The sequence below is a fragment of the Nerophis lumbriciformis genome, linkage group LG20 (assembly GCF_033978685.3).
Source record: "Nerophis lumbriciformis linkage group LG20, RoL_Nlum_v2.1, whole genome shotgun sequence".
In the NCBI taxonomy this organism is placed as follows: Eukaryota; Metazoa; Chordata; class Actinopteri; order Syngnathiformes; family Syngnathidae; genus Nerophis; species Nerophis lumbriciformis.
The window spans coordinates 7,687,501-7,707,737 of NC_084567.2; the positions used below are offsets into that span (position 1 = coordinate 7,687,501).

General features: G+C 40.3%; 3 protein-coding genes across 4 annotated transcripts in view; 1 reads left to right on the top strand and 2 right to left on the bottom strand.

Moving 5' to 3' along the window:
* The window catches only part of LOC133619862 (uncharacterized), a 498,075-nt gene that overhangs the window by 439,505 nt on the left and 38,333 nt on the right, over positions 1-20,237 (top strand). The gene's annotated exons all lie outside the window — the stretch shown is intronic.
* LOC133619284 (uncharacterized) overlaps positions 1-20,237 on the bottom strand; it is a 360,072-nt gene that overhangs the window by 309,306 nt on the left and 30,529 nt on the right. The gene's annotated exons all lie outside the window — the stretch shown is intronic.
* The window catches only part of LOC133619315 (uncharacterized), a 329,516-nt gene continuing 317,356 nt past the window's right edge, over positions 8,078-20,237 (bottom strand). The window contains exons 1-2 of one of the 2 annotated variants that reach the window (XM_061980282.1): positions 17,721-17,841; positions 8,078-9,394 (exon numbers count right to left, since the gene is read on the bottom strand). In XM_061980282.1, the coding sequence (XP_061836266.1) occupies positions 8,295-9,394; positions 17,721-17,817 (1,197 nt within the window). In that variant the 5' untranslated portion in view covers positions 17,818-17,841 and the 3' untranslated portion in view covers positions 8,078-8,294. Of the gene's footprint in view, positions 9,395-17,720; positions 17,842-20,237 lie in introns of those variants that run through there. The other variant, XM_072915434.1, reaches the window with a different exon arrangement.

A 20,237-nucleotide genomic window follows, 5' to 3' on the forward strand; every position in this document is an offset into this window, starting at 1 on the left:
TGTTAGAGGTAGAGAGTGTTTTAATGTAGAGTTGTAAATCTTCTTTAAAGGCACAAAAAACAGGTCGGGTATTGAGAAACTTACATTTATGAATATACAACTTAGCCAATAGTATAATGAGGTTGCAAAGGTAAAATTCCTTTTCAGTCAGTGTATTTTAGGGCAGTCATGCTGTCACTGGTTTTAATTTAAAAAAAATCTTTATTGAAATTACACTGTAATATAAAACACTACATACAAAACAGACTGTACTGAAAAGTTCAAATTTGAATGACAATAAAAAAGGAAGTCTAAGTCTAAGTCTAAAACGGAAGAAAATTGTGGAAATGTACCACGTCGTTGGCCAGCTGCAGGAGCTCCCACAGAACCACTAGTTGTATGTATTTAGATTTTGATTTCTTATCTGTTGTTTCTGTCATTTATCATATACAGGTAAAAGCCAGTAAATTAGAATATTTTGAAAAACTTGATTTATTTCAGTAATTGCATTCAAAAGGTGTAACTTGTACATTATATTTATTCATTGCACACAGACTGATGCATTCAAATGTTTATTTCATTTAATTTTGATGATTTGAAGTGGCAACAAATGAAAATCCAAAATTCCGTGTGTCACAAAATTAGAATATTACTTAAGGCTAATACAAAAAAGGGATTTTTAGAAATGTTGGCCAACTGAAAAGTATGAAAATGAAAAATATGAGCATGTACAATACTCAATACTTGGTTGGAGCTCCTTTTGCCTCAATTACTGCGTTAATGCGGCGTGGCATGGAGTCGATGAGTTTCTGGCACTGCTCAGGTGTTATGAGAGCCCAGGTTGCTCTGATAGTGGCCTTCAACTCTTCTGCGTTTTTGGGTCTGGCATTCTGCATCTTCCTTTTCACAATACCCCACAGATTTTCTATGGGGCTAAGGTCAGGGGAGTTGGCGGGCCAATTTAGAACAGAAATACCATGGTCCGTAAACCAGGCACGGGTAGATTTTGCGCTGTGTGCAGGCGCCAAGTCCTGTTGGAACTTGAAATCTCCATCTCCATAGAGCAGGTCAGCAGCAGGAAGCATGAAGTGCTCTAAAACTTGCTGGTAGACGGCTGCGTTGACCCTGGATCTCAGGAAACAGAGTGGACCGACACCAGCAGATGACATGGCACCCCAAACCATCACTGATGGTGGAAACTTTACACTAGACTTCAGGCAACGTGGATCCTGTGCCTCTCCTGTCTTCCTCCAGACTCTGGGACCTCGATTTCCAAAGGAAATGCAAAATTTGCATGGTTGGGTGATGGTTTGGGGTGCCATGTCATCTGCTGGTGTCGGTCCACTCTGTTTCCTGAGATCCAGGGTCAACACAGCCGTGTTGACCCTGTGTCGGTGCTGTCTCGAGCTCGGCAGCCGGTAACAGCGGGAGGCAGGGTGCAGGTAAAAAGGCGTCTAATGCTTAAACCAAAAATAAACAAAAGGTGAGTGCCCCTAAGAAAAGGCATTGAAGCTTAGGGAAGGCTATGCAGAACGAAACTAAAACTGAACTGGCTACAAAGTAAACAAAAACAGAATGCTGGACGACAGCAAAGACTTACTGTGGAGCAAAGACGGCGTCCACAATGTACATCCGAACATGTCATGACAATCAACAATGTCCCCGCAAAGAAGGATAAAAACAACTAAATTATTCTTGATTGCTAAAACAAAGTAGATGCGGGAAACATCGCTCAAAAGGAAGACATGAAACTGCTACAGGAAAATACCAAAAAAAGAGAAAAAGCCACCAAAATAGGAGCGTGAGACAAGAACTAAAACACTACACACAGGAAAACAGCAAAAAACTCAAAATAAGTCACGGCGTGATGTGACAGGTGGTGACAGTACACCTACTTTGAGACAAGAGCTATATTGATGCATGGTTGGTTATGCTTTAAAGTCATATCCAACAATTTCGACAACGACTTTTTACTGTCAACTGAGTTTAGTTTTTTAATGATTTCTGCTGGTGGTGTGCCTTCGGACTTTTTCAACGCAAAAAATGTACCTTGGCTCAAAAAAGGTTGAAAAACACTGCTCTACTTTACGGCAGTATATACTGTATATATTTTCAAAATATAGGCATTTTAATACATATATATATATATATATATATATTTTAGAACAAGCGGTTGCCTATCCCAGCAGGCACAAGACATTGATACTGTCATGTCTGTATTATCATGTTTTGTTTTAAGTCATGTTTTGTTTAGTTTCCGTCTTTCACTCCCTTGTCTGGTCACCATAGCAACTATTAGTTTTCACCTGTCACGTCACGCACCTGTTTCACGTCTTGAGTCACGCACCTGTTTTCGTTAATCATGTCTGTAGTATTTAAGTTCAGTGTTTTTCCGTTTGTTTTTCTGACGACCTCGCACCCCATACCACTCCACATTTATGCTCCGTCCATTGTTTCATGTCCATGTTCACGCTGCTCCTTTTTTGTCCAAGCCAAGTAAGTTTTTGTTCCATGTTTATAATCTTTTTGTTTTTCATAGTTTATTCTCCGCCACTGTGCGTGCTTTTCATTTGTACTTTTTGCTATAGTCTTTTGTTTTTCATAGTTTATTCTCCGCCACTGTGCGCGCTTTCATTTATTCCTTTTTTGATATATTAAATAAAAATCATGTACCTCCATTCCCGTCTCGCACGAGCCAACTTTCCGTTGCATCCCGGAAAAGCAAACACCCCCGACCCAGTTTTGACAGTAGGTCGTCAGCAGACCCGCTTTTCCGCACCTAAATTGGCCGAGTTGGACATTCAGGACGAAGCTTCTTGGGAGGTGCTGCGCGCCATGGAGGCAGAGACGCTGCGCTTTTCCCCCAGGGAGCGCAGGGGGATGATGTGGGGGAATGAAGGCAAGCTGGTGCCGATCGGCGCGTCGCTCCCGTCCCGGAAACGTCGCCAAGGACGGGGAAAAACTTCCTCGAGCCAGCAGGACACGCCGCTCCCACAAGCCCCGCCCCCTCCGGGCGGAAGCAAGCAGCAGTCTGCCCGGCTTCCCCATGATGACATCACAGACCAGGATTTTTGTTTCAATACTTTTTCTTTAAATCACCCGCCTCCAGCTAAAAACTCTAATGCCATGTCTTTGATAAAACATTATCAAAACATGTTTTTAGAAATCAGGTCTAGTCAGTCACAGCCATCCCAATTTCATGCCCCGCCCCCGTCACAATTTTTTTCTTTTTTACCACCCACACAACCCCAGGTGGGGGATAAAAAAACAAAACAATTTGGCCAAAATAAAGGGGACATTTCTGCCCTCCCCCGCCCACCCCTACAGAGAGTTCCAGACCGCAGGGAGCGCGTCTGGTATCCGCCCCTTGAGGGGGGGGCTGGGGTCAGGAGCTGTGTTGGTGGGGTGGCTCGGCATCACCATGCCAAGCCACAGCCTCCCTCACGGCCGCCACCACCAGTCTTCCGACCTGCCAAGCCGCAACCCCCAGCTAGGCCACCTCCACCTGCACCAAGGCTAGCACCTGTTGCCGCACCAGCTCCACCATGCCAAGTTCCTCGCCAAGCTCCGGTACCAGCTCCACGACGCCAAGCTCCGGTACCAGCTCCACGACGCCAAGCTCCGGTACCAGCTCCACGACACCAAGCTCCGGTACCAGCTCCACGACGCCAAGTGCCGCCAGTCGCAGCTCCACGACGACAAGTGCCGCCAGTCGCAGCTCCACGACGCCAAGTGCCGCCAATCGCAGCTCCACGATGCCAAGTGCCGCCAGTCGCAGCTCCACGACGCCAAGTGCCGCCAGTCGCAGCTCCACGACGCCAAGTGCCGCCAGTCGCAGCTCCACGACGCCAAGTGCCGCCAGTCGCAGCTCCACGACGCCAAGTGCCGCCAGTCGCAGCTCCACGACGCCAAGTGCCGCCAGTCGCAGCTCCACGACGCCAAGTGCCGCCAGTCGCAGCTCCACGACGCCAAGTGCCGCCAGTCGCAGCTCCACGACGCCAAGTGCCGCCAGTCGCAGCTCCACGACGCCAAGTGCCGCCAGTCGCAGCTCCACGACGCCAAGTGCCGCCAGTCGCAGCTCCACGACGCCAAGTGCCGCCAGTCGCAGCTCCACGACGCCAAGACCCGCCATGCCAAGACCAAGACCAAGACCCGCCATGCCAAGACCAAGACCAAGACCCGCCATGCCAAGACCAAGACCCGCCATGCCAAGACCAAGACCAAGACCCGCCATGCCAAGACCAAGACACGCCATGCCAAGACCAAGACACGCCATGCCAAGACCAAGACACGCCATGCCAAGACCAAGACACGCCATGCCAAGACCAAGACACGCCATGCCAAGACCAAGACACGCCATGCCAAGACCAAGACTCGCCATGCCAAGACCAAGACTCGCCATGCCAAGACCAAGACTCGCCATGCCAAGACCAAGGCTCGCCATGCCAAGACCAAGGCTCGCCATGCCAAGACCAAGGCTCGCCATGCCAAGACCAAGGCTCGCCATGCCAAGACCAAGGCTCGCCATGCCAAGACCAAGGCTCGCCATGCCAAGACCAAGACTCGCCATGCCAAGACCAAGACCCACACCAAGACCAAGACCCACGCCGAGCTTCGCCGCTGGACGCGTCACGCCGAGCTTCGCCGCTGGACGCGTCACGCCGAGCTTCGCCGCCTGACTTGCCACGCCGAGCTGCCACGCCTGCCAAGTTGACGACGCGCCTGCCTCCTCGTCGGCTACGGATATGGCCGCTACCTGGTCGCCCGCCACGCCAAGTGCGCCCACCTCCCAGTCGGCCACGAATGTGGCCAATCCCTGGGCGTCCGCCTCGCCTGCTGCAGCGGCGTTCCACTCGCCGCCGCCACTTGACTTTGCCTCGGTGGATTCGGGGCCACTTGGGCTGGCGACCCACCGCCATGTCCCCCTCCCGCCCTCCCATGACTTTTGTTAAGTTTTGGACATCTGGTATCTGTCCTTAAGGGAGGGGTTCTGTCATGTCTGTATTATCATGTTTTGTTTTAAGTCATGTTTTGTTTAGTTTCCGTCTTTCACTCCCTTGTCTGGTCACCATAGCAACTATTAGTTTTCACCTGTCACGTCACGCACCTGTTTCACGTCTTGAGTCACGCACCTGTTTTCGTTAATCATGTCTGTAGTATTTAAGTTCAGTGTTTTTCCGTTTGTTTTTCTGACGACCTCGCACCCCATACCACTCCACATTTATGCTCCGTCCATTGTTTCATGTCCATGTTCACGCTGCTCCTTTTTTGTCCAAGCCAAGTAAGTTTTTGTTCCATGTTTATAATCTTTTTGTTTTTCATAGTTTATTCTCCGCCACTGTGCGTGCTTTTCATTTGTACTTTTTGCTATAGTCTTTTGTTTTTCATAGTTTATTCTCCGCCACTGTGCGCGCTTTCATTTATTCCTTTTTTGATATATTAAATAAAAATCATGTACCTCCATTCCCGTCTCGCACGAGCCAACTTTCCGTTGCATCCCGGAAAAGCAAACACCCCCGACCCAGTTTTGACAGATACAACGTTGACCATACATGCATGTCCTTTAAAAATGACTTTGAAACAATGTTGCAAACACAGTTGTATTTGTAAATTGAGACAATGTTGATGTCCAACGTTGTACGTTGGGAAATTACCCAATTTCAAAGGTCAAATCAATGTCACAACATGATATTGAAAGAACGTTGTCAAAAGCATGCATCGTTCCAACGTTGTATTTGGGTTGTGGAAATGGACAATTGGTTGGGAAATGACCAAAATTCAATGGTCAAATCAACGTCGGGACCCAACATTGATTAAACGTCATCAAAAAGCATGTTGTTCTAACATTATGTTTGAGTTGCTCAACGTCAGGATCTAAATCAACACGTTCTCAACGCTGTTTTAATGTCTTGTGGCCGCTGGGATGTCACACTAATATACATCCATCCATTTTTCAAACCTATATTTTATATATATATATAAAATATATATATATATATATATATATATATATATATATAAAAATAAATATATATATATATAAATAAATAAATAAATAAATATATATATATATATATATATATTGGTGTGAATGGGTGAATGTGGTAATACTGTCAAAGCGCTTTGAGTACCTTGAAGGTAGAAAAGCGCTATACAAGTATAACCCATTTATCATATATATGTATATATATATATATATATATATATATATATATATATATATATATATATATATATATATGTATATGTGTATATATATATATATGTGTATATATATATATAAATAAATAAATAAATAAATAAATAAATATATATATATATATATATATATATATATATATATATATATATGAATTGTATATATTAGGGATTTATTTGGCCTAATGAAATGTTTTATTTAAAGAAAATATTTTACACACACAAATAATGTGCGTAACCACTGTTTCAGAATAAACATAAATCACCTTTAACCAGATATTAAGTTGTATATAAATCTAATCCATCCATTTTCTACCGCTTGTCCCTTTCAAGGTCGTGGGGGGTGCTGGAGCCTATCTCAGCTGCATTCGGGCGGAAGGCGGTGTACACCCTGGACAAGTCGCCACCTTATCGCAAGGCCAACACAGATAGACAGACAACATTCACACTCACATTCACACCAATTTAGTGTTGCCAATCAACCTATCCCCAGGTGCATGTCTTTGGAGGTGGGAGGAAGCCGGAGTACCCGGAGGGAACCCACGCAGTCACGGGGAGAACATGCAAACTCCACACAGAAAGACCCCAAGCCCGGGATTGAACTCAGGACCTTCGTATCGTGAGTCACATGCACTAACCCCTGTTCCACCATGCTCCATTATTATTATTATTATTATTATTACTTAGGTTCCCACAAATGTAACATAATAGAATAGAATAGAATATAGAATAACATAATAGATATATCATACGATATGAAATAATATAATACATGATGTATGATATAATCTGATATGAAATAATATAATATATATAATAATATTATATAAGACATACAATGATATAACATGGTATAGTATGATAATAATATAATACAATACAATACAATATGACTACTAATCAAGTCAGATAGGAAATATTTGTGATATGAATACATTTGTTGAAACACACACACACACACACGCACATGCATTCACGAGTTTGTGGTAACAACCACTTTTCGCCAATAATAAAATTATTTATAGAAAATAAAAAGAGACTTTTAAGTAAGACGTTGACGGATAAAAACTGTTTGCATTATTAAAGTGTTGTTGTTTTTATGTGGGGACCCTTTCTACAAAGGGTCAAATGGGACAGAAATAAATACATCTTTAAAAATGTACCTAAATGTGTCATTAATCAATACAATTTGAAATAAATAATTGTGTATTTAAAGGTGTCATGAAATAACTTGATGTAAATTATGTTCACCTAACTATTAAATTAATTATTTTAGATGTTTCACAATTAAACTATTTCACAAATCATTTACCGGTATTTCATGAACCAGTTTCATCTGTCAAACTCAGCAAAGTCTTAGAGTCTCTGAGTCTTTGCTTTGTCTTAGAAGACGTTTTGCCTTTCATCCAAGTAGGCTTCATCAGTTCATGCTCATAGAAATAGATTGGTCAGAATCAGATCTAGTCTTAGACTTAGATTGGTCAAATCTAGTCAAGTGGCTACCTCAGTGGGCTTTATCAGCTCATGCTCGTAAACTTGGATTGGTCAAATCTAGTCAAGTGGCTGGTGCCATTGCCTCAGTAGGCTTCATCAGTTCGTGCTCATAGACTTAGATTGGTCAGATCTGGTCCAGCGGCTGGTGTCAAAGGAGAGGATTGGGAGTCTATGAGCATGAACCGATGAAGCCTACTCGGATGAAGGGCGAAAAGTCTTCTAAGACAAACCAAACAGTCCAGTTGCGATCGATTAAATGCCCTGAGGTCCCATTAGAGGAAATGAAGTTAAAGTCTAAGTTTCCCCCAGAAAACAACTCACAATTTAAAGTGGGTTTTAACTTTTTCCAAAGTATGTTGCAGGTCAGGAAAGAATCAAAGTCCATATAAAAAAAACTTGAGGCAAGTAGACTCCAATAGCTTTTATTCTACGAACGAACTGATTTTCTGAAAATATAATTTACACTGTGTGCATGTACAAAACTATGATAAAACATAGTCACAACACAAACACAATTCCATGTTTACTTCTGTAGTCCAAAAGGAAGGTAAGGAAAACACCAGCCATGTTGTTCTCATCCAAATTTGTGGAACTGCTGTTCTAATTCACGGGGGAGTCTGGTATCATACACACAGCAGATCATCACTTTTTAGCGGACTTCTTTTTTTTGTTTTTCCTCCTCTGTGTTTCATTATGTGTTGAGTCAACTTTGGTCTGCCCAAAAAGCTTTCGCTGCAAACTGAGCATCTAAAGCGTTTTTCTCCACAGTGTGTTCTCGTGTGTTCGGTCAAATGTTGCTTTCGAGTAAAGCTTCTCCCGCAAACTGAACAATTAAATAGTTTTTCGCCTGTGTGTGTCCTCATGTGATCAGACAAGTTGGTCTTTTGAGAAAAGCTTCTACCGCAGACGGAACAAATGAATGGTTTTTCTCCCGTGTGTGTTCTCATGTGTACAATCAAACTGCCCTTTTGAGAAAAACTTTGACCACAAACTGAACAATTGAACGGTTTTTCTCCTGTGTGCGTTCTCATGTGTTCAGTCAATTGCCTGTTTTGAAAAAAACTATGACCACAAACTGAACAACTAAATGTTTTTTCTCCACTGTGTGTTTTCATGTGTTGAGTCAAATTGCACTTTAGAGAAAAGCTTTTACCACAAACTGTACAAATACATGTTTTTTCTCCTGTGTGTGTTCTCATGTGTGGGGCCAAACTGCTCTTTTTAGTAAAGCTTTTACCACAAACTGAGCAGTTAAATGGTTTTTCCCCTGTGTGTGTTCTCATGTGCTCAGTCAAATTGCTCTTTTTATTAAATATTTTAGCACAAATTGAGCAGCTCAAAGTCAGTTTCCCTTTCTTATTTGTAGAGCATTCAGAGTGTTTGTTGTCAGTGTGAGTCCTCATATCACCTTCACAGTCTGTATCGCTGCTCAAAGTTACTTCAACCCCGTCTTCAGCCTCGCTATCTGATAGTGGAGTTAAGAACGTGTCCAGCTGTGGTTTCTCTTCATCATCTTCAGTCTTCACAGAGACAACAGTCAGTGGCAACTTGGTGAGATCGGCTTCTTGCGGTCCAAGAAGATACTCTCGCTCCTGAGTGATCCAGAGTTCCTCCTCTTCCTTTTTAATGTGGGGTGGCTGTGAAGTCTCCTGCTTCACAGTGGACCTCCTCCCCGGCGACTGAGGGGGAGGTTCTTCTGGATATTCAATCAGCTGCTGGACGTCTGTAGGACACAAACAAACTTTAGCTCAGACATGATCTAAGAGATGTTTCTCCTTGAATTTGCTACTCACTTACTTCTATGTATTGTATGTGTGTGTAGTGTTTCATGGCCATTCATTTAGTGCCTTGCCAGAATGATGGATCAATGTTTACATGACTTGGCTTGGACTAGGACAAGTGGAGATAGAATCACAGAAAAATAGAAAACACTCCTTCAGATACTACAAACCACACCTAACATTTTAGGAGAGATGTACCCTAAATCTTGTGAAAGTTTAAAGGGGAACATTATCACCAGACCTATGTAAGCGTCAATATATACCTTGATGTTGCAGAAAAAAGACCATATATTTCTTTAACCGATTTCCTAACTCTAAATGGGTGAATTTTGGCGAATTAAACGCCTTTCTAATATTCGCTCTCGGAGCGATGACGTCACAACGTGGCGTCACATCGGGAAGCAATCCGCCATTTTCTCACTTTCGTCGGTGTGTTGTCGGAGGGTGTAACAACACGAACAGAGACGGATTCAAGTTGCACCAGTGGCCCAAAGATGCGAAAGTGGCAAGAAATTGGACGAAATTTGTTCAAAATACGAGGGTGTGGGGAAAGCCGACGAAATGGTCAGTTGTTTGTTCCGCACACTTTACCGACGAAAGCTATGCTACGACAGAGATGGCAAGAATGTGTGGATATCCTGCGACACTCAAAGCAGATGCATTTCCAACGATAAAGTCAAAGAAATCTGCCGCCAGACCCCCATTGAATCTGCCGGAGTGTGTGAGCAATTCAGGGACAAAGGACCTCGGTAGCACGGCAAGCAATGGCGGCAGTTTGTTCCCGCAGACGAGCGAGCTAAACCCCCTGGATGTCTTGGCTCACACCGTCCCTTATGCCACCGAAGATGATCAAGAGAAGAATATCGACCCTAGCTTCCCTGGCCTGCTGACATCAACTCCAAAACTGGACAGATCAGCTTTCAGGAAAAGAGAGCGGATGAGGGTATGTCTACAGAATATATTAATTGATGAAAACTTTATTCATTACTCGCGGTTTTACGTAAATTATTATACATAAACTGTGTTTACCAATAATTTAGCTTAAAAACATTTATTTTTTTCAATCATTCAAGTACATTCGGGTAGTCTTGTGTAATGCAGTATTTTGTGTCTATTTAGGTATGGTTAACCTGAGTGCTGAAATCATGGAAAAATATATGTTCTTAGCGCCTGAAATGGTCTGTCTGCACTCTCAAAGTGCATGTTGTTGCCAAATGTATTTCATATGCTGTAAACCTAGTTCATAGTTGTTAGTAATTATCTTATCAGACAGTGTTAAGCCGCTGAAATCAGAGTCTGAATCCGAACTAATGTCGCTATACCTTGCTGTTTGTTTGTATTGGCATCACTATGTGACGTCACAGGAAAATGGACGGGTGTATATAACGATGGTTAAAATCAGGCACTTTGAAGCTTTTTTTAGGGATATTGCGTGATGGGTAAAATTTTGAAAAAAACTTAGAAAAATAAAATAAGCCACTGGGAACTGATTTTTAATGGTTTTAACCCTTCTGAAATTGTGATAATGTTCCCCTTTAAGAAAGAGAATAATATAACAAATAAATACGTTTCTTTAACTGGGGAGTCGCGACCCATTGAATTTCCCAGGGAACCATTCAACTCACCACCTGTGGGTCCCGAGTAGGGATGTCCGATAATGGCTTTTTGCCGATATCCGATATTCCGATATTGTCAAACTCTTTAATTACCGAAACCGATATCAACCGATACCGATATCAACAGATATATGCAGTCGTGGAATTAACACATTATTATGCCTAATTTGGACAACCAGGTATGGTGAAGATAAGGTACTTAAAAAAAAAATTAAAATAAATAAAATTTCTTGAATAAAAAAGAAAGTAAAACAATATACAAACAGTTACATAGAAACTAGTAATTAATGAAAATTTGTCAAATTAACTGTTAAAGTTTAGTACTATTAGTGGACCAGCAGCACGCACAATCATGTGTGCTTACGGACTGTATCCCTTGCAGACTGTATTGATATATATTGATATATAATGTAGGAACCACAATATTAATAACAGAAAGAAACAACCCTTTTGTGTAAATGAGTGTGAATGAGTGTAAATGGTGGAGGGAGGTTTTTTGGGTTGGTGTACTAATTGTAAGTGTATCTTGTGTTTTTTATGTTGATTTAATTAAATAAATAAAAAAACGATACTGATAAAAAAAAAAACGATACCGATAATTTCCGATACTACATTTTAATGCATTTATCGGTCGATAACATCGGCAGGCCGATATTATCGGACATCCCTAGTCCCGAGGACTCACGACATTAAACACTTATCAACATCACTGCATAAGAATTGTGAATGACAAACAAAATTACAAAAATAGTATCTCTTATGTGTGACTGCCATCTACTGGTCACTTTTATTGAGATATAAGTTAGAACTTTACACTACTTTATATTAGAAATGGCAACAGCAGAGGGTGAATTTCCCATAAGAAGAAGATAGAGAAAAAGAAGAAGCTTATCGACTACGGCGCCGGCACGGACTACAGCGGCGGACATGCACAAAATTTCAGGACTTATGCAGATCTCAAATACACATCAGCAGGTACCAAAAGGTAAGAAAAGTTGGTTTTGCATAATAATGTGAAACAAAACGCCAGATAATATGTCTGCTAATGGGTGATATTTTACGGTCCTTATACACACACCATAGTAATACTTGTATCTCTGACTACGGTAGCCGTAATGGTCCGACAATCCATCAAGCGGTGCAGCTTCAAAGTCATACTAAAATATTTTGATAGATTTTTGAGTGCCGTGTGTAATGTTCTTTATTTTCAATGGAACATTTACATTTTTGATGTTTACTGACGTAAAATTGCAGTCGACACGTATCTATTATGTGTTACTGCCATCTACTGGTCACACATATCATTACACCATGTACCAAACAAAATGGCATCGAGGTTGGTAAGCACAGCCAGAATTATTCCGTACATTAGGCGCGCCGGGTTATAAGGCAATTTTTTAGAAAATAAAAGGATGTGAAGTGCGCCTCATAGTACGGTAAATGGGAAACACTAAACTTTAAAAGTATATCAAACAAACCTTCAACAAAGTGATCACTGCAAACTCCTCCATTCTTCGAATCTGCTCCCGTGGACTGGAGTGCGTGATACTTTTTCCGTTGTCGTTTAATAAGATCTTGATTACCTCTCGAGGAACTCTGAAGAAACTTCTATCCTTTTCACGATTTGAACGGTTCGAACAGCCAAAAAACAAGGCAAGCATAGTGCATGTTTTCTTCGAAAAAGGCTAGATGGCGCCAAGTACCCATTAAGAACAGACGCTGGCTTGACCACCACGCATATTTAATGAGCCGGAAGTGATATAACAAAGAAATACATTTCCTCAACCGAGGAGTCGTGACCCATTCAATTTCCCAGGAACCCACTCAAATCACCACCTGTGGGTCCCGGGGACTCACTACATTGAACACCTGTCAATACCACAGCATGAGTATTGTGAATGACAAATAGTGGAGTTCGCCTTTGAGCGCCACATTTTCAAAGACCCAACATATAATTTTGGTTTGTAACAGATAAAAACAAAAATGCAAGTATTTTAAAATTTTAACTAGCATTTCTAAAAGTGCTGCAAATGTTTGACAGAAATGTGTCATGTTGGTGTTCCTCACTCGGAATCTGCCAGACTTAAGTTTGTTTTGCGTAAGTTAATACACATGTTTAAATGTAGTGTTTGTATTGTTACTTTGCACTTTTGTTTAAAAAGGTCCTCACTTGATTGTCACTTGAGTAATGTCCAACTCTACCTCTGCCTAAATGTTCAATATTGACGTGAAACTTTGTTGTTCGATACTTTATTTAGCCATTTAATTTATTGTTTTGCTTGTTGATATCTGAGGGGGCCCCACAGCCCCTCTTTAAAATATTGTATAGCTTTTGGTTGTGATTTGTATTCAAGTGCAACATTTTGCTAACAGAAAGTATTTTCATTGTAATTATTTGTTTGTTTTAACTTCTATATTGAAAAAAGTTTACATTTCAATTACAATGTGAAAATATACGAGAAATACACGTTTATTGCATTTGAAAGGATTCACATGAATTATTATTATTATGTATTGTCATTACATCCGCGGTTAATTTGCTCTAAAAAAAAAAAAGCAATAATATAGTTTTTTTATTATATATTCTAACTTTATATATATATATTTTTTTAATACTTTGTAGCACTTTGAGATTTTAACAAATGTAAAGTGCGTTACAAATGTATTTCATTATTATTATTATAGTTTATCAGCAATAATTTGTTGGTCAATATATCGTCAAGCGAAATGTTTTATCGGCCCAGGAGAGAGGGGCGGTATAGCTCGGTTGGTAGAGTGGCCGTGCCAGCAACTTGAGGGTTCCAGGTTCGATCCCCGCTTCCGCCATCCTAGTCACTACCGTTGTGTCCTTGGGCAAAACACTTTACCCACACTGGTTTAAATGTAACTTAGATATTGGGTCTCACTATGTAAAAGCGCTATGAGTCACGAGAGAAAAGCGCTATATAAATATAATTTTAAAAAATTCAACTTCCCAACCAAAAGTTGCCAGTAATTATATTATTTTTGTCCTTTTTTTTCTGTCAAAAAGTCTGGATTTTTTCTGACACAATGTCGGGATTTTTTTCTGTCAAAACTTCGGGATTTTTTCTGTCAAAATGTCGGGATTTTTTCTGTCAAAAAATCGGGATTTTTCTCTGTCAAAACTTCGGGATTTTTTCTGTCAAAATGTCGGGATTTTTTCTGTCAAAATGTCGGGATTCTTTTCTGTCAAAACTTCGGGATTTTTTCTGTCAAAATGTCGGGATTTTTCTCTGTCAAAAAAATCGGGATTTTATCTGTCAAAAAGACGGGATTTTTCTGTCAAAAAGTCAGAATTTTTTCTGTCATAAAGTCGAGATTTTTCTCTGTAAAAAAACAGGATTTTTTTCTGTCAAAAAATTTGATTTTTTCTGTCAAAAAGTCTGGATTTTTTCTGACACAAAGTCTGGATTTTTTCCTGACACAAAGTCTGGATTTTTTCCTGACACAAAGTCTGGATTTTTTCTGTCAAAATGTTGGGATTTTTTCTGCCAGAAATCTGGATTTTTTTCTGTCAAAAAATCGGGACGTTTTCTGTCGAAAAGTCTGGATTTTTTCTGTCAAAAAAATCGGGATTTTTCACTGTCAAAAAAATCGGGATTTTGTCTTGTCAAAAAATCTGGATTTTTTCTGTCAAAAAGTCAGAATTTTTTTCTGTCATAAAGTCAAGATTTTTCTTTCTCAAAAAACAGGATTTTTTCTGACACAAAGCCTGGATTTTTTCTGTCAAAATGTCGCGATTTTTTCTGCCAGAAATCTGGATTTTTTCTGTCAAAAAATTGGGAAGTTTTCTGTCAAAAAGTCGAGATTTTTTCTGTCAAAAGTCGGGATATTACAAACTACAAGAGTGTGTGTGTGTGGGGGGGGGGACTCCCCATATATTTGTATTTAGTGACGTGACTTTTTCTGACCTGTTTACATCCGGTGAACGAAGCAGTGGTCAACCAAACCAATATGGCTACCGTGCAGCAAACAGTGTGCAAGCTATCTGAGTACGCAAGGGGTCTAGATTTTACCGCTAAAGTCAGATTTGGGTAAAACAATCTAACTATGTGATATAATTGATCCCTATACTTCCTAAAGTAGTGGTCCCCAACCACCAGGCCGCGGCCCGGTACCGGTCCGTGGACCGATTGGTCCAAGAAAAAAATAAAGAAAGAAAGAATATTTTTATTTTTTTCTATTAAATCAACATAAAAAACTCAATATATACATTATATATCAATATAGATCAATACAGTCTGCAGGGACACAGACCGTAAGCACACATGATTGTATTTCTTTATGACAAAAAAAAATTAAAAAATACCTTAAACCCCCCCGGTCCGTGGGGCACATTTTCAAGCGTTGACCGGTCCGCAGATACAAAAAGGTTGGGGACCACTGTCCTAAAGGATTATCTGTTGGTGGCGTTCCCAGACATGTCAAACTATCTTGTGCTCCACGACAAAACAGATGAACACAAACCGAGGTACTACACTGTAGTAAGTCCTAAGTTATTCAGAAATAACTGCCCACGCCTGAAGAATGACTTTCTTGTTGAAATATACAATGATACTTGGACTTTTTACAGTTTAACAAAAGTGTGTTTTTTAAACAATATATCATACTTGCCAACCCTCCCGGATTTTCCGGGAGACTCCCGAAATTCAGCGCCTCTCCCGAAAACCTCCAGGGACAAATTTTCTCCCGAAAATCTCCCGAAATTCAGGCCGAGCTGGAAGCCACGTCCCCTCCAGGTCCATGCGGACCTGACCTGTTTTCACGTCCGCTTTCCCACAATATAAACAGCGTACCTGCCCAATCACGTTATAACTGTAGAATGATGGAGGGCGAGTTCTTGGTTTCTTATGTGGGTTTATTGTTAGGCAGTTTCATTAACGTCCTCCCAGCGCGGTAACAACACACAACAACAGCAGTCACGTTTTCGTCTACCGTAAAGCAGGTCGTCTGCCGTAAACAGCAGTGTTGTGACACTCTTAAACAGCACAATACTGCCATCTAGTGCATTTGATGAAAGCACTTTTGTGCGTGCCACACAGCAATGCATCATCAGAGAGGGTGTTCAGCATGGTTAGAAAAATAGTGACAGAGAATAGAACAAGGATGGAAAATTCAACCCTTAACTCAACAATGAGTAGATGAGTGTAATGTGTGTGTATGTGTAAATAAATGAACACTGAAATTCAAGTATTTATTTTATATATATATATATATATATATATATATAATAAAATAAATATATATTTATAGCTAGAATTCACTGAAAGTCAAGTATTTCTTGTATGTATATATATATATATATATATATATATATATATATATACGGTATATGAAATACTTGACTTGGTGAATTCTAGCTGTAAATATACTTCTCCCCTCTTAACCACGCCCACCCCCCACCACGCCCCCCACCCCCACCTCCCGAAATCGGAGGTCTCAAGGTTGGCAAGTATGAGGTAAAGTATCTAACATTATACAATCTAAAATATATTTTGGGTTGTTTATAGAACTGGTTCTCGCCCGGAAAAGGGTGGAGTGCCATCTCCGGGTTGGGGAGGAGATCTTGCCCCAAGTGGAGGAGTTCAAATACCTCGGAGTCTTGTTCACGAGTGAGGGAAGAGTGGATGGTGAGATCGACAGGCGGATCGGTGCGGCGTCTTCAGTAATGCGGACGCTGTATCGATCCGTTGTGGTGAAGAAGGAGCTGAGGCGGAAGGCAAAGCTCTCAATTTACCGGTCGATCTACGTTCCCATCCTCACCTATGGTCACAAGCTTTGGGTTATGACCGAAAGGACAAGATCACGGGTACAAGCGGCTGAAATGAGTTTCTTCCGCCGGGTGGCGGGTCTCTCCCTTAGAGATAGGGTGAGAAGCTCTGTCATCCGGGGGGAGCTCAAAGTAAAGCCGCTGCTCCTCCACATCGAGAGGAGCCAGATGAGGTGGTTCGGGCATCTGGTCAGGATGCCACCCGAGCGCCTCCCTAGGGAGGTGTTTAGGGCACGTCCGACCGGTAGGAGGCCACGGGAAAGACCCAGGACACGTTGGGAAGACTATGTCTCCCGGCTGGCCTGGGAACGCCTCGGGATCCCCCGGGAGGAGCTGGACGAAGTGGCTGGGGAGAGGGAAGTCTGGGCTTCTCTGCTTAGGCTGCTGCCCCCGCGACCCGACCTCGGATAAGCGGAAGAAGATGGATGGATGGATTTATAGAACTAAAATTCAAATGATTTGAATTTGCTTTCGTAACTTTCTTTGACTTTATGAGCTGCGACACTTGTGGAGACCTTCGATCAAAAGTTGACAGTAATCATATTCTTCTTCTTCTTTATTACCTCCAATCCTCTGCACGTTGATGTAGACATGTCTTCTCTTCACACACTGCACATCTCTTACTCTTCCCCAAAATCATTATTTTCTTTACACAAGCGCTTGTTTTGCTTTTCCACTTTCTTCATTTGACTTTTGCATTCTTTCATCTCCTCTGATGTGAACTCCACTGCCTTCTTCAAGCTAACAATCATGGCGGCTCTTTCTTTACATTCTTCAACTAAGTCAGCCCATTTCTCCTCGACGCTCTTTTCATGGCTTGAAATAGCTTTCGAAGAATGAAACTTCCACTCACTCACTCACCTTCACCTGCAGTTTCTGTCTTTTTGCCGCAAGTTGATTCTCTTTCATGTTCTCTTTTAGCGGACGTCGCCATCTTAGCATAGCAGTAGTCGTCCATCTTCTATCACGTCTTCAATCTTCACTTCACATAACACGCCATCGCTCCAAAATCAACTTCCGTTTAATTGGCTTTAAAAAGACAAATATTCGGGGACCTATAAAACTGCTGAATCGTAAATGTTAAACTTATTCAGGAAACACAGCCGCTTAGTCCGCCATCTTGGTCACCACCAATGTTTTTTTTGGAGCTGCGCGATCCGTTTGCGCATGCGCCAAAAGTCAACAACTTCCGTTTCCTACAATACGTCATTCTTTTCCCCCTTAAGGTAGGCCGTTTATTATTTCCTTTAAAACATGTCCGCAAAAACATCTAAGATAACATGAAACAATCGAAAACTACACTTTGATGAATGTAAATGAAGTGTATCCATCAACGTCGTTCATACAATTTCCTCTGTTGTATTCATCAATTAATTGAACAAAACATGCTCGTTGCAAACTTTAATCAACTAAACTTTGTGGTGTTTTTTGTAAATCAATTTAGTTAAATTATGTTTCTAGAAATATAAATAATTAAATAATAATATTTAATAATAAATAATAAATACATGAATAAATAAATAAAATAATAATAATAAATAATGATAATAAATAATAATTAAATAATATCTGTGTTGGCCCTGTGATATATAAATAATAAATAAATAAATAAATAAATAATAATAATAATAATAATAATAATAATAATAATAATAATAATAATAATAATAATAATAATAAATAATAATAATAATAATAATTAATAATAATTAATAATAATAAATAATAATTAAATAATAAGCTAAATTGGTCCTAGTGTGTGAATGTGAGTGTGAATGTTGTCTGTCTATCTGTGTTGGCCCTGCGATGAGGTGGAGACTTGTCCAGGGTGTACCCCGCCTTCCGCCCGAATGCAGCTGAGATAGGCTCCAGCACCCCCCGAAAGGGACAAGCGGTAGAAAATGGATGGATGGATGGAATTTAATTAAATTATGTTTCTAGAAATATAAATTATTAAATAATAAACAATAAATAAATACATGAATAAATAAATAAAATAATAATGATAAATAATAATAATAAATAATAATTAAATAATAAACTAAATTGGCCCCAGTGTGTGAATGTGAGTGTGAATGTTGTCTGTCTATCTGTGTTGGCCCTGTGATGAGGTGGCGACTTGTCCAGGGTGTACACCGCCTTCCGCCCGAATGCAGCTGAGATAGGCTCCAGCACCCCCCGAAAGGGACAAGCGGTAGAAAATGGATGGATGGATGGAATTTAATTAAATTATGTTTCTAGAAATATAAATAACTAAATAATAATATATAATAATGGCCCTGCGATGAGATGGCGACTTGTCCAGGGTGTACCTCGCCTTCCGCTTGATTGTAGCTGAGATAGGCTCCAGCACCCCCCGAAAGGGACAAGCGGTAGAAAATGGATGGATGGATGGAATTTAATTAAATTACGTTTCTAGAAATATAAATAATTCAATAATAATATATAATAAAAAAATAAAAAAAATAAAAATAAATAAATAAATAAATAAATAAATAAATAAATAAATAAATAAATAAATAAATAATAAACTAAATTGGCCCTAGTGTGTGAATGTGAGTGTGAATGTTGTCTGTCTATCTGTGTTGACCCTGAGGTGGCGACTTTTCCAGGGTGTACCCCGACTTCCGCCCGATTGTAGCTGAGATAGGCTCCAGCGACCCCCCTTGATCCCAAAAGGGACAAGCAGTAGAAAATGGATGGATGGATGGAAATTCAGAAATATGTATATTTCCTATCTGGCTGAATTAGTTGTCATTCATTTTTAGATTATTTCCCTGTTTTTAATAACTTGAATTACTATACAACATGTACATGATTTTTTTTTATGAAATATGGAGGGAATATGACAATTAAGATCCTTACTTTTGGGATAATGTTGTGTTTACTACCATGTCTAAATTGTAATTTTGTTGTGCAGCCAGCAGGGGTCACTGTAGTTTGTTTACACTACCAACTGTTGTGCTGGTCCTTCTTTTCACGTTGTGTGGAGTACCGGTAAGTGATTTGCAATACCACTTACCGGGTATTTTCTTTCCGATCCGATACCGAGTAAAACTCAGGCTGGTGTCGGCGATACCGCTCCAAAACTGATACGTGTCTGCTAAAATTAAAACGCTGCATATTTTCAAATAATAACATACATATCTAAAAAAAAAAAACGATGGTAAAACTGTAAGAAAAAATGAGCAACAAATCGGAATGTAATGAGAAAAAGCTGACATTTTTTAATTAATAATGATAATATACTTGTTTTTTTGTCTTTAAATATATGTAATATCTGTTTTTGCATTAAAAAAAATAAAACATTTTGGAGAAAAAGCTGACATTTTAAAATTGATAATGATAATATACTTAGTTATTGTCTTTAAATATATG